The sequence below is a fragment of the Quercus robur genome, chromosome 9, assembly GCF_932294415.1.
Source record: "Quercus robur chromosome 9, dhQueRobu3.1, whole genome shotgun sequence".
Taxonomy (NCBI): Eukaryota; Viridiplantae; Streptophyta; class Magnoliopsida; order Fagales; family Fagaceae; genus Quercus; species Quercus robur.
This window is the reverse complement of record NC_065542.1, coordinates 3,839,652-3,854,267: the sequence shown is the minus strand read 5'-3', so window position 1 is coordinate 3,854,267 and position 14,616 is coordinate 3,839,652. Positions and strand designations below refer to the sequence as shown.

General features: G+C 36.9%; 1 protein-coding gene across 1 annotated transcript; it reads left to right on the top strand.

Annotated features, from left to right (window-relative positions):
• The first annotated feature begins 9,586 nt into the window (after nucleotides 1–9,586).
• On the top strand, nucleotides 9,587–13,901 carry LOC126699814 (disease resistance protein RUN1-like). Its single transcript, XM_050397792.1, has 5 exons — nucleotides 9,587–10,345; nucleotides 10,466–10,484; nucleotides 12,286–12,519; nucleotides 13,750–13,778; nucleotides 13,866–13,901. The coding sequence occupies exons 1-5, from the start codon at nucleotides 9,587–9,589 to the stop codon at nucleotides 13,899–13,901; spliced, it is 1,077 nt and encodes a 358-aa protein (XP_050253749.1).
• Nucleotides 13,902–14,616: the final 715 nt, after the last annotated feature.

The following is a 14,616-nucleotide window of genomic DNA, read 5'->3' as shown; positions in this document are numbered from 1 at the left end:
GCTCCTCATCAGGACAGAGATCATCATAAACTGGTGAATGTCGGAAAATTGGTCTGTTGATGTGAAGGATTTTTGCCAGATATGCAGGAGAGACAGAAACGCTCTTTTTCTGAACCCAGCACTTAAGTTCATCTTCTTCCACAATTGCGTTGGCATAAAATTCTTTTACCAAATCTTCATACGCGTCATCCAGATCAGAGAGAAGGTAATTCCAGTCCTTGTGAGCAAACCATTTCGGAATGTCAGTGTCATGAAGTGAGGACTGATCCACAGTTCTTTCTAGTAATGGTGTTGCATTTTGAAAGTAATTCTCATGAGACTGATAGGCTGCATAGGATCTGAACTTGTTGGGATCGAATCTCTTTGATGAAGAGCGAGTCCCTTTTGTTTGAGGTGGGTAATCATCAACATCAATTACGGGTTCCTTCCCTTTGGAACTACCTCCTTTCACAGCGGCTTTCTTGAATGGTGACATGACTAGTCTGTATTATGAACAAAGGAAATGACAGAACACAATCCAACAGACTTTATTAGCAGTGGGTTAGTGGAAATTTAGGGATAATGAAGAAACCCTAATAGCTGGATGAAAATGACCAGAAAATAGCAATGAGGGACACAAATGGCCCAAATTGAACTACATAGTAGAGAGGGTCAAAATAAAACCACACAATCAGCTGAAAAAGAACCCACATTCAACACAGGATCACTTTGAAACAACACATCAACAGCAGATCAGACAAGATGATAAACCAACAAATAGCAAACCCTAGCTAAGCACATGATGAAGAACAAAACCAACAATTTAAAATAGCTCAAAACAGAAACAAAAGCTTCCATAAGCTAAGCATGGGCAAAGAGTATTAGCTGAGCTAAAAACCCATCTCAAAATCACAATCAAATGCGAATAATCCAGAGGGAAAACCACAACAAGAAGTAGAATAGAGTTCAAGACAGAAAAACCATACCTGTTACTCGATGATTTTGAGCTGAAAAGAGGCAAAAATGGAGATCGAAAATGGAGGCACGGTGTGAATGGGTAAGAGCAGATGAAAGAGACAATGAACAGTCACAAAAAGATCGAGGGAAAAACAAAAAAATTTAAAAATTGTCCCTATATTTCCAAAACACGCGTTTTTCGCGACTGAAATGAGTCGCCAAAAAGTTGCCAGATCAAGCCGCCAAAACACTCAAGGACAAAAATTTGAAAAATTTTTCTAAGTGTTCTTCACGACTGGAAGGTCTACCTGCAAGTGAGTCGCGAGCTGAGCCGCGAAAATCTCTGAGTAAACCTCGCGACTGGACCTTCCACTCGCGAACAAGTCGCCAAAAATGACCCGCGAAGACGCGACTGAGGCTCGCGACTTGACATACCCGCGACTGAGCAGCCAAAACAGGGCAAAACTGGATTTTTGAAATTTTCAGATTTTTCAAACAAAATACTTTCCAAAAACACCTAAAACACTCAAAAATCTTTTTGTGCTTGAATTAACAAAGATTGAGCATGTGAAAACACATTTCATCAAGTACAATCACACAAATGAATATGGCATTTATTAAACATAAACTTGTGTGTTATGTGTGGATATCAACAATGAGATAGTCCTTAGTCTAAATGTGAAGCTTCAATGATCAATTCAACCAAGACATGCACAATTAGCACTAGATCATGTGACCCATCTCAATTATAGAAATATGTATATATGACCTCCCACACAACTTGATAACATATCTTGGAGCTTTACATTTGACTCCACTCTCAAACATAACATATGATCATTTTGATCTTTTGAGACAATCATCTCTCATTGTGAGAGTGATATATGACATTTCACTTTAAAGAACAAGCCTTTGGCTTTTTGAATAAACATTCACTTTAATATAAGGTCGCTTACCCTTTTTCCTAGTCGAATACTAGAATGTGCGACAGGCTTTTGCAGCTCAATATCTCTTTTCATTTGGAGATTTACGTTTGGTGAGCTCTTTTTAGCAAAACAAAATAAAGAGTGGAAAGATATATAGACACAAGTCTATGCATGTCTCAAGATCAACAAAACCATTCACTAATCATTCATGACAAGTTTGAAGATCTATTTACAACAATCACATAGATTTCAAAATTTCTCCCACAGAGATATGAGTGCAAAGAAACAAGTAATGCTCGAAAATGCACAAAGTCATTAACACAAAGGTACAAGGCAAAACAAGTTTTGAGACAAAAACTCAACAATGTCAATCAAACTTTTTGATTTTCTAATTTTTTTATGTGATTTTTGGATTTTTGACATAAAAGCAAAAAGATTGAACAAACATAGAAAGACGCAACAGTATTCACAAATAGACAAACAAACAATAAACATGCTGCACAAAGAGCTAACAAAGAAGTGTGTGCCCCAACACAAACAAACTTATCATATTATAAATATGTGAAGCACACAACACACAAGAGAGTCAAGGAATTGTACCAACACCAATGGTCTTACGGAGTGATTCAAACCGTGGACCATCGAGAGGCTTGGTGAAGATATCCGCCTTTTGATTGTCGGTGTGTATGAACTCAAGACACACAACTCTTTCCTCTACCAGATCCCGAATGAAATGGTAACGTATCTCTATGTGTTTAGATTTTGAATGCTGGACAGGATTCTTGGAAAGATTGATGGCACTGGTGTTGTCACAGAAGACACACATCGTTTCTTGAGGAATTCCATAGTCATGAAGTAATTTCTTCATCCAAAGAAGCTGAGTGCAACAACTTCCAGCAGCGATGTATTCTGCTTCAGCAGTAGATAGAGACACGGAATTCTGCTTCTTGCTCATCCACGAGACAAGATTGTTACCAAGGTAGAAATAACCGCCTGAAGTACTTTTTCGATCGTCTACACTGCCAGCCCAGTCAGCATCTGAATACCCAGCAAGACAAGCATTTGAGTCTTTTGAATACCACAGACCATAGTTTGAAGTACCATTCACATATCGAATGATTCGCTTAGCAGCAGTCAGGTGAGATTCCTTCGGATTAGTTTGGTACCTGGCACAAACGCCAACACTGAATGCAATGTCCGGTCTACTGGCTGTAAGATAGAGCAAACTCCCTATGATGCTCCTATATAATGTAGGACTTACTTCGACTCCAGACGAATCAACATTCAATTTAGTGGATGAGCTCATGGGAGTGGAGGCATGTTTTTTGGAGTCTAGTCCAAACTTCTTGACAATGTTTCTGGCATACTTCTCTTGAGATACAAATATACCCTCCTTCTGTTGTTTGACTTGAATACCCAAGAAAAATGTGAGTTCCCCCACCATACTCATCTCAAATTCCTTCTTCATCTCCTCAGAAAATTCAGTAGCACGATCTTCGATGGTTGCCCCAAAAACTATGTCATCAACATAGACTTGTGCCACAAGGAGATAATCTTCATCATTTTTGACAAACAGAGTTCGGTCGGCATACCCTCTTTTGAAACCTCTATCTAGAAGGTAATGTGTAAGACGATCGTACCAGGCTCTAGGTGCTTGTTTTAAGCCATAAAGGGCTTTCTTCAATCTTAATACATGATCTGGAAAGTGAGGATCCTCAAATCCTTTTGGTTGCTCAACAAACACTTCTTCATTTAGATATCCATTCAGAAATGCGCACTTTACATCCATTTGATAGAGTTTGAAATTCAAAGTGCATGCAATGGACATGAGGATTCGAATGGATTCGAGTCTTGCCACAGGAGCGAAAGATTCATCAAAATCTACTCCTTCTACTTGAGTGTATCCTTGAGCTACTAACCGAGATTTGTTTCGAATTATCTCTCCATCTTCATCAGTTTTGTTTTTAAAAATCCATTTTGTGCCTATAACGTGAACGTTCTCAGGCCTTGGAGCAAGTTCCGACACATCATTCCTCACAAACTGATTCAGCTCTTCATGTATTGACTCAACCCAATTCTCATCTTGAAGAGCCTCTTCAACCCTTTTTGGTTCAAACTGTGCAAGATAGCAGTGATATGTTACATGATTGGCTAACAGAATGTTTCCTTTCCTAAGGCGAAGACCTTCATCAAGAGATCCTATGATGTTGCTTTCCGGATGGTTCTTGATAACTCTTGAAGATGGCCTTTTTGATGTGGAGACTTCATCACTTCGAGAGATAGGAGGATGAACTTCCGGAGGAGTAAGAGGACTTGATGTTCTAGACATCAATCTCGTTTCCATTCTTGGGTTGATGGGAGTCGATTCTACTTCTGGTATAGGTTCTTCACCTTCTATATCCAAAGCTTCTACCTCAACATCGGGCTCTTTGGTGCTCGGCCCTTCTACATCATCAATCATCTCCACCTTAGATAAGGCATCATCAATCTTGACATTTATGGACTCCATCACAGTCTTTGTTCTCTTGTTAAACACTCTATACGCTCGACTCGTAGTAGAATACCCAAGAAAAATACCCTCATCACTTCTCGCATCAAACTTCCCAAGATTCTCCCGATCATTTAGGATATAGCATTTACTTCCAAACACCCGGAAATACTTCACTCTAGGCTTCTTCCCATTCCATATCTCATAGGCGGTCTTCTTTGTACCAACTCGGAAAAAAATTCTATTGCCAATGTGACACGAGGTGTTGACAGCTTCTCCCCAAAATTTTTGAGGTATTTACTTGTTAAGCAACATGACTCTTGCCATCTCCTGAATCACACGATTTTTTCTCTCTACCACTCCATTTTGTTGTGGAGTTTTGGGGGCTGAAAATTCTCTTTTGATTCCATTCTTCTCACAGAAGGACTCGAATCTTGCATTCTCAAATTCCCTCCCATGATCACTTCTAATTTTGGCAATGGGGACCCCTTTTTCGTTTTGTAGTTTCTTGCACAGAATCTCCAACCTCTCACATGCTTCTGATTTTTCTCTAAGGAATTCAACCCAAGTGTATCTTGAGTAGTCATCCACAATGACCATAATGTATCTCTTCCCCCCTAGGCTTTCAGTTCTGGTAGGCCCCATTAGATCAACATGAAGTAACTCCAAGCACCGAGAAGTGGCAATCACATTCACCTTGTGATGACTTGCCTTAGTTTGCTTCCCCATTTGACATGCACCACAAACGGTCTTCTTCACCTTTCCAAACTTAGGAAGTCCCTCAACTGCTTCAAGTTTGGACACTTTTGCTACTTGTTTGAAGTTGGCATGCCCAAATCTGTGATGCCACAGCTCCAACATATCCACACGAGCACTTCTACACGATATGGGTGCCGTGGGAACTATTCCATAACAGTTATCTGTAGTTCGATTTCCCTCCAAAACCTAAATCCCCTCTTCATTGATGATCAAGCATTCCTTCTTAGAGAATTGTACCAGGAAATCATCATCACAAATTTGAGTGATGCTCAGCAGATTTGCCTTCAGCCCTTTTATGTACAGCACATCTTTCAACAGCGGTAAACCAGGTATCTCAATGGTTCCTTTGCCTAGGACTTGAGCATGACTTCCATCACCAAAGGTCACATAGTCACCAACCTTTTCTTTGAGTGTCTTAAACAGTGACTTATCCCCTGTCATATGGCGAGAACACCCACTGTCAAGATACCACAAACATGCATTAAACACCTTCAATGAGGTATGCACAAATAGGTTCACATGTGACAAACATTCTTGACCTTCAAACACAAACTCATCATCAGTTTTCATGCTTCTTTCAGATTGTCTTTTCATTTTCAGATTCTCAATCATCTCACACAACATTCTATTCTTTCTTTTATATTTCTTAATCAATGATTTAGATTCAGATATGCTACTGTGTAAGACATGATTCTGATTTTCAAGATATTCCAGCATGTGAACAAATACTCTAGCATGTTTCTTAGTTTTTAACAACTCTACGAGATCATTAGTAAAACACCCTTCAGACATATGCATAGAGTCATTTTCACAAATACTTAAGCTACAATTCAGCATGGTATTTTCCATAACAACTACCACAACACAGGGGTCTAGGATCACACTTAGGTAATAAAACCACAACAAGTGTACCCGCTCTGATACCAAGTGAAAGTTCAAAAACGTGTAAAAACACCCTTGAACGTTTAGACCCCCAAATTACAACTTAATCAATTCAAGCAATATGTCAAACAACTAGTGTGCGGAAACTTAACATAAGCTATAATATGGAATTGGTAAAAATTATCTAAGCCGAAACAAAACACAATCCACAGCAGATAATAAAAAGGCAAAGATAGAGAGGAAGGAAGATGCAAACACAAAGACAACACGCGATGTGTTATCGAAGAGGAAACCGAAGCCCTCGGCGTAAAACCTCTCCGCCGCCCTCCAAGTGGTAAACAATCCACTAGAAAATATAGTTGGGATACATGGACAGCAATAGACCCTCCAAGCCTAATTTACCCAGTGCACCTAAGCCCTCCAAGCTTCTTGCTCTAAAGAGGTTGCGCCGAACCTTTTTCTTTTCTAGTTTCCCGGATTCCGCTACTAGACCGTAGCATCAACCAATGAAGATTGGTTCCTTCCTAACTGCTTCCCAGAAATCCAAACAGCTCTCTCACAGTAATGATAATGGTGAGAATCAGGTTTGGTATAATGCCTCTCAAGGATTTGACAATGGAGAGGAAGAGAGTTGAGGAATTTGAAGAGACTCTAATGTATAGATTGTGGGTGAATCAATCTTGTTTTTCTTTAGGGTTTCTCTCTCAAAATTCTCTCTAGAAGCTCTCTTACAATCGTGGGTAAAAGGGGTATTTATACTGGAGTGGGAGAGGAATGTGAAATGTCAGGTTTTACAAAACAGGGGTGGCTCGCGGCTTGACCTCGCGGCTTGACTAAGTCGCGAGATCCAATCGCGAGATAACCGTATGGCCAGTTGTCCTGTTTTGTCCTGTAGTGCTCCAGCTTGCATGACTGTTCACCTTCCAGCATGCTTAGCACGTGTGCTGCGTCTGGCAGCTTGCAGCTGCGAGTCACCCGCGAGGCCAAGCCACGAGTCTCTGTTTTCTTGCACACTCTTGAGCAATCATCACTCTATCTCACTCACTACCCTTACATCAAACCCACCTAAATACAGGGTTACTAAATGCTGAATTACAAGCAAATTTGGCACGGAATAAAGCCAATTAGATGGTTGAATAAATTCAACCTTACATGTAGGAATTAATGATATTTACAAAAAATAATTTGTCAAAATAAAATTTTATTGAAAAAAGAGCTTCAAATCAATTTGTTTACTAGCTTGTAACTTATTTTATAAGTACATTCGCATTTAATGATAAACTTAATTAGATACATATTAGAGGTTCCTATCTATTTTAATAATATTACGTTCTAGAATTGATAACATTTGCTAGAGATGTAAATTATTCATTATTAATTGCCCTATTTTATTTTAAAAGAACATATTGTTTGCTGAATTATTCTTATACTTAATTAATATTTCTTAACCTAATTTTTGTTATTTTCGTGTAACTATTTATATTTTTCATGTAAGTTGTGAAAGTTGATTTATTATGAAGAGGTAATGAAAAGGTAAAGACAATTTTTAGAATATAGTAAAAAATTTCATAGAAATTTATAATTAAATTAATGATAGTTTTTTTTAATAGATATGATAGGGGTTTTTTTTTTTAAAGAAAACTTTAAATGGTTAAAATGAGTGTACTAGTTTTTACTAGGCATCAAGTAGAATGAGTAGAAGTGATTTTAATTCGGCTTGACATAGTTCTAAACACACTATAAGTAGTTTAGATCAGAGGGAATTCACACAAAATTAGAAAATGTGAAATCTAATTGATATGATATTTGGCACAAACTTAAAGTGTAATTGGAATCTAATTAGCTTGTAACCTTAGCATAGATACATTTACAATAAATATAATTAGATGCATATCATAATTTTTACATAAATTTAATATTATGATGGCCATTCCTTGTAGTTGAATTGGCACCTCCGCATGCACAAAGTGCTTGAGGGTCTAGGGGGGAAAGGGTTCGAGCTGCGGGGTTAGCAGCATGTTGTAATTATTTCTAAAAAAAAAAACTCTTAAAATATCATTTTAAGAATATTATTTGGTCAAACTGGCAAATTTTTAATTCTTGTTTATTTTAGTTTATAAAATAAAAAATGAAAAAAAAAATTTGTTACTTCTTAACTTAATTTTTTTTATTGTGATTAATTTTTTTTTTTCAAGTGTTCATTTTTAAAATAATATATGAATAACCAAGTTTTAGAGCATCATGTACTTTTTCATTAAAATTCATAGTTCGACCAATAATAAGTTTTTTGTTTTTAAAAGAAAATCCGGATTAGTTTAAATAGATTAGAAGTGGTTTAATATGGGATCCATATAAAAAGGGTTAGAAGTAGTTTTAGAAGCACTTAAAATTTGTCTTGAATAGGTTGCAAGTATTATGCATTCAAAGTTTTACATATAAATATAATATACTTTTACTATGATTTTTTTTGTAAGTTTATATTTATGAAAATACATGTAAAGAAATTTTATACAAAATGAGAGATTGAATGACGCAAGGCACAAATTGAAACCCCTTTAAAATATAGTGAAACTTGGCATCAAATTAGTGGGCAATTAAAAGGAAACTTGGCATCAAATTAGTGGACAATTAAACAAAATTGGAGTTCATTTAGAATCTAATTTCGATTCGTAATTGATTTTTAAAATAATTTGCACATTAGTTTAATATATATGATGATTTGGATTTTTATTGAACTTTCACTCCAATATATTATGAGAAATGCTATGTCCACAATATTTTCAGAACAAATCTTAAGTGATAGGTTGTTATTAGCTATTATGAGTGGGCAAAAAAGTAATTTAAGTTGTGGATTCAAATTAGAAGTTTAGAACCAATAACAACTTACCACTCATGATTTATTGTAAAAGTGTTGTAAAAATATTGTGGATGTAGTATTCTCATATAGTATACACATAACTACATTTATAGCGGGGAGGGGCTTAATGATAGTTGTAATAATAATAAGGCAAATAGGTAATTAATTCTATTTGACATATTTCTTTCTTAAATAATTAAAAAATACTCTTCCTTATCTTTAATCTTGTTTTAAACCATAAGCATACCTACATACATGTTCATGATTCTTTCTATTTTGTCTTAAGCCATTTAACTTATAAGTTTCTATTCACTTAACATAATAAAACATTGGATTTCTACTTCTTTTCTTTTCGGACTATTTTTTGTGGTTTGAACTCAAAATATACTGTTCTCTGTTAATTGCAGGCCAGAATAAAAAATTTTCCAAAACATTGTGGGAGAGCTATGGCATAAATTGACATATGCATGCTCAAAAGATATCAAAGACCAAGTAGGGATAATTTCTTGAGTGGAGAAATTAAAGTCATGTTTGACTATGGGATTAAATGATGTTCGTATTATAGGGGTTTGGGGAATGGGGGGAATTGGTAAAACAACTCTTGCTAGAGTTGTTTTTCATATGGTTTCTAATAAATTTGAAGGTTGTTGTTTTCTTGCAAATGTTAGGGAAGTTTATGAAAAAGAGGGTTTAGTGTGATTACAAGAACAATTTATTCTTCAAATTTTCAATGAAAGTATGAGTATACAAGATGTTTGTCATGGAGTTTCAGTGATCGAGAATAGGTTATGTCATAAAAGAATTCTTCTCATTCTTGATGATGTAAATCAATTAGACCAAATAAATAAGTTAGCTGAGAAGCGTATTTGGTTTGGTTCAGGTAGTAGAGTTATCATAACAACAAGGGATAGACATTTACTAGAAATACTTGAAGTAGAAGAAATATTTGACATTGAAGGATTGAATTATAATGAAGCTCTTCATCTTTTGAGTTTGAAAGCTTTTAAAAAAGTCCATCCTCCCAAGGATTATATAGAGGTATCCAAAGATATTGTGTATTATGCTAATGGTCTTCCTTTAGCTATTGAGATTTTGGGTTCTTTTTTGTTCAGTAGAAGTATTGATAAATGGAAAAGTATATTAAATAAGCTTAAAGAATTTCCTAATAATGAAATTCTCAAAGTACTTAAAATAAGTTTTGATGGACTTGATGAGGTAGAGAAGGAAATATTCCTACACATTGTGTGTTTCTTTAATCATAAGATCAAAAATGATGTAGTAAAAATACTAGCTTATCTTCACCTTTCCCCTAATGTTGGAATGGAGGTTCTTGTTGAGAAATCTCTCATAAAAGTTTGTGGCAATAGATTGTGGATGCATGATTTACTACAACAAATGGGTAGGGATATAGTTTATCAAGAGTGCCCTAAAGAACCTGGAAAGCGTAGCAAACTATGGTCATTTCGGGACATTAACAATGTACTCACAAATAATAAGGTAAGAGGTTACCTTCAAAACTTGAGTGTATACTCTTTTATATTATTTAACACAGTCTAATATAGAGTAAGTTTGGTCATTCTACATTTTGCAATTCACTAATCCCCTTTGTTTGTGCAGACAAAAACTACAGTAAAGGGTATGAGAGAAACTAAGCATATATCTTATCATATTATTCAGCATATCTTTTTTTTTTTTTAAAGAATAATGGAGTTTAAATTATAATAGTGTAGTAATAATACATTTCATACAAATCTCTCTTATTCTTATTATTAGGGAACAGAGGCAGTTCAAGGCATAGTACTAGAATTTTATGTACCAGAAATGGTAGATTGGAATCCCGAAGCCTTTGCTAAGCTGCAATATCTAAAATTGCTCAAAATTTGTGGCATTCATCTTACGAATGATCTTAAACATCTTCCCAATAGCTTAAGATTTCTTGATTGGAAAGGGCAGTAGGCTTGGCGCAGTGACCAATCTTGTAGCACTTGTAATAATGCTTTGACTTTCTTTTTCATCATAAGCTTTCTATTCTTTCTCCTCCTCTCTACTAACAGGAAGCGCGTTTCTAGGAAAGATCGAATGTTAACTAACGACGTATTGTAATAACAGCCAGCGTTCCGAACCAGCCGCGAAGAAACGACAACAATTGGTATATCATCATGAAAAAGCCCTTTTCGAGCATACTACGGATTTTGTTTCTTAAATTCTTAATCGTTCTCGAAGTTCATTGATATGGTTGAGCGAGGGAAGCTCACGAGCTCGACGTTCATGCCCGAGGGGCGGAGTCATACAAAAAGATTTCCTAAGATGGCTCCTCTTATTCTACGATAATCCAAGCAGCAGCTCCACGAGTCCGCTCGGAATCAGTCGATTCCTGAGCTATTTGTTCTCCCCTCTTGGTTGGCGTTTGCCAGCCACTAGAGCAAGTAAGAGAACCTACAGTGAATGAACTTAAAGAACCACAGATTTGGACCGGATTGTACACCTTTGTGTCTGGCTATGTATATGGATGTGCATAAAGAAGGGACGGGACATCTCTGCCATCAAGTTTCCAATCAAATGAGCTTGTTGAACTTTGCATGTGTTGTAGCTACATTGAACGGCTTTGGAAAGGAACAAAGGTAATTTAGGTAATCTTATAAAAATTTTATTTATTAAGTTTGTTTGTTGAAGACTTGAAGCTAATGTTCTTACACTTTTCTTTTTGGTTGCCTTTCAACAGAGTTTTGAGATGTTGAAATTTATCAAGCTGACAAAATCTCAAAAACTTATTGAAACCCCAAACATCATTAAAGTCCCAAATCTTATGACATTGGTTCTTGAAGATTGTATAAATTTACGTACGATTCACCCATCAATTGGAATTCATAAAATGCTTACTATTCTTAATTTAGAAGGATGCAAGAACCTCACAAGCCTTCCAAGAAAGTTTGAAATGGATTGTCTTACGTATCTTAATCTTTCCAGATGCTCAAAAATAAAACAAATTCCAAAATTCGGGAGAAACATGAAACGTGTACACACACTTCTCTTGGGTGGTATTGCAATTACAAAACTACCCACATCAATTGAGCATTTGACTAATCTTGATTCATTGAGTTTATGGGATTGCAAAAATCTTATGTGTTTACCTAGCACCATTTGTAATTTGAAGTTGGTTAGATTAGTCGATCTTTACGGATGCTCAAAACTAAATAGATTGCCAGAGAACCTAGGGAATGCCGAAAGTCTAGAGCGGTTGTATGTGAGCAAAACTGCTATAAGAAAGGTCCCTTCTTCCATTGGTCTCTTAAAGAATCTTAAAACACTGTCTTTCAATGAATGTAAGGGGTTATCATCATCATCATCATCTAATAAATTGTGGAATGAGCTCCTCCCTTTTTATTCAATGCCAAGAAGTCTTGATCCCATGGATGTGCTATTCTCTTCTTTATCAGGTGCATGTTCTTTGACCGGCTTGAACTTAAGCGATTGCAATCTCAAGGTAATATCTGATGATATTGGTTCCTTATTCTCTTTAGAACTTTTGGATCTAAGCAGAAATGATTTTGTTTGCCTTCCGGAAAGCATCATTCAACTTTCGAAATTGAAATGGGTGGTGTTGGATAATTGCACTAGTCTTCGATCATTGCCAAAGCTTCCATTGAATATTGAATCCATTTATGCCGAAGGTTGTGTTTCACTGGAAATGTTACCAGATCAATTAAAATCAAGAGATTTATTGGAACCATCTCTCTTTCTTCACAATTGCTTTAAATTGGCTAACAATCAAAGCTGCATAGACTGGTTTATCTTAGGGATAAAAAAGTCCCTTAAGATCTCTCTCTCTCCCACTGAGAAATATGAGATTGTTCTTCTAGGAAGTGAAATGCCAGAGTGGTTTAGGCACCAAAGCATGGGGGCTGAAGTGAATATAAAACAACCCTCTCATTTGTATAATGAGTGGATGGGAATTGTTGTTTGCATTGTGTTTTGTTCAAATGATGTTGATCACCAAATCAATTGTTTAATTCCCCTGTATTGTTCATTGACAACCAATGGAAAAAGAATGTCTCCTGCACTAGGCAGTAGCTTAATTCCTAAGAGCATTTGCAACAGTGGAGCTAAAAAGCTATAATGCTATTTTAGCTCCACCAATATTGCAAAACAAGCTCACAGCAGTGGAGCCAAAGCCATAATATTTGGCTGATTTGCTACAGTGCACATCTATAGATAGATGTGCACTGTAGCACTCATCTAAAAAAAAAAAAAAAATTTTAAGCAGCAGCCCGATTAAAATAATCACTCCTTCCCCTTTTTTTTCATTCTTTTATTTTATATCTCACATTCACCGTCACTCTCAATCTCCTTCTCCCTCACTCATCATCGTCGCCGCCACAGACCAGCCCAGCCCACGCCGTCCCAGCCCAGCCCAGCCCACACCGTCCCAGCCGCATCTCCCTCACTCCTCTCTCTCACCCATCGCACTCATCTCTCTCACCCATCGTCGTCCCAGACCAGCCCTCGCCAATGCCGTCCGTCACCGTCCAGCCCAAACCAGCCCACGCCATCGCCGTCCCAAACCAGCCCAGCCCACGCCGTCCGTTGCCGCATCTCCTTCACTCATCGCACTCCAGCTCATCTCCTTCACTCATCACCGTCGCCGTCGCAAGCTCTCATCTGACTCATCAAGCTCTCCACGCCGTCGCCGTCCAAGCCCAGCCCACGCCGTCGCCGTCCTAGCCGATCCACTTCAGGTCAGTGCTCTCTCTTTTCTTTTGTAGTGAATTTTTTCATAGCTTAATTTTTCTGGGTTATTGTGATTTTGTGGTCTCTGTATTTGGAATTTTTTGTTTGGGAATTTTCTGTTATTTTGTTGCGTGGATTCTGTGCTCTCTGTATTGGGAATTTTCTGTTTGCAGGAATTGGTTGTGTGGATTATGTGGTCTCTGTATTGGAAATTTTGTGTTTTGGAAATTTTCTGTTATTTTGTTGTGTGGATTCTGTGCACTCTGTATTGGGAATTTTCTGTTTGCAGGAATTGGTTGAGTGGATTATGTGGGCTCTGAATTGAGAATTTTCTATTTGCAGAAATTTCTTGTCTGGATTATGTGGTTTCTGTAATTTGTGCGGGAAAGTTTTTATGTTTTGTTGTTAGTGTAATTTGTTGTGTTGCACAGAGCCAGAGTTACGTATGGGTGGTCTCTGTATGGGTGGTCTCTGTAAATTGTTGTGTTGCACAAAACCATATTACTGTGTTGCATAAAACCACATGAATGTATTGGGTCACTATAATTTATTGTGTGGTCTCTGTAATTTGTAATTTGTCTATAAATGTAATATAAATGTCTCTGTAATATAAATGTAAGTTTGTTGTGTAATTTATCTATGTAATTTGTTGTGTCGATATAAATGTTAGTTTGGAAATTTTCTGTGTGCAGGGAAGTTTATATATATTTTTTCTAATTTTATGGCAGTGGCGACGGCGACGACGACGACGGCGGTGGAAAAAAAGCCGTCGGCGATGGCGGCGACGGTGGTGGCGGCGGTGGCGGTGGTGGTTGAAGGTGGTTGTGGTTGTTGTTTATTGTATAAGATATATTATTTTATTGTAGTGGATATATTATATTATTGTGATATTTATATTATTTTATTGTGTTAAAAGCTAAAATAGATCCACTGCTGCAGCATGTCTGTAAGTAAAATAGATAAAGTAACTTTTGGTGGAGCTAAAAAGCTAAATTTTTAGCTCCACTGCTGTGGATGCTCTAAGGTTTTACCAGATCACC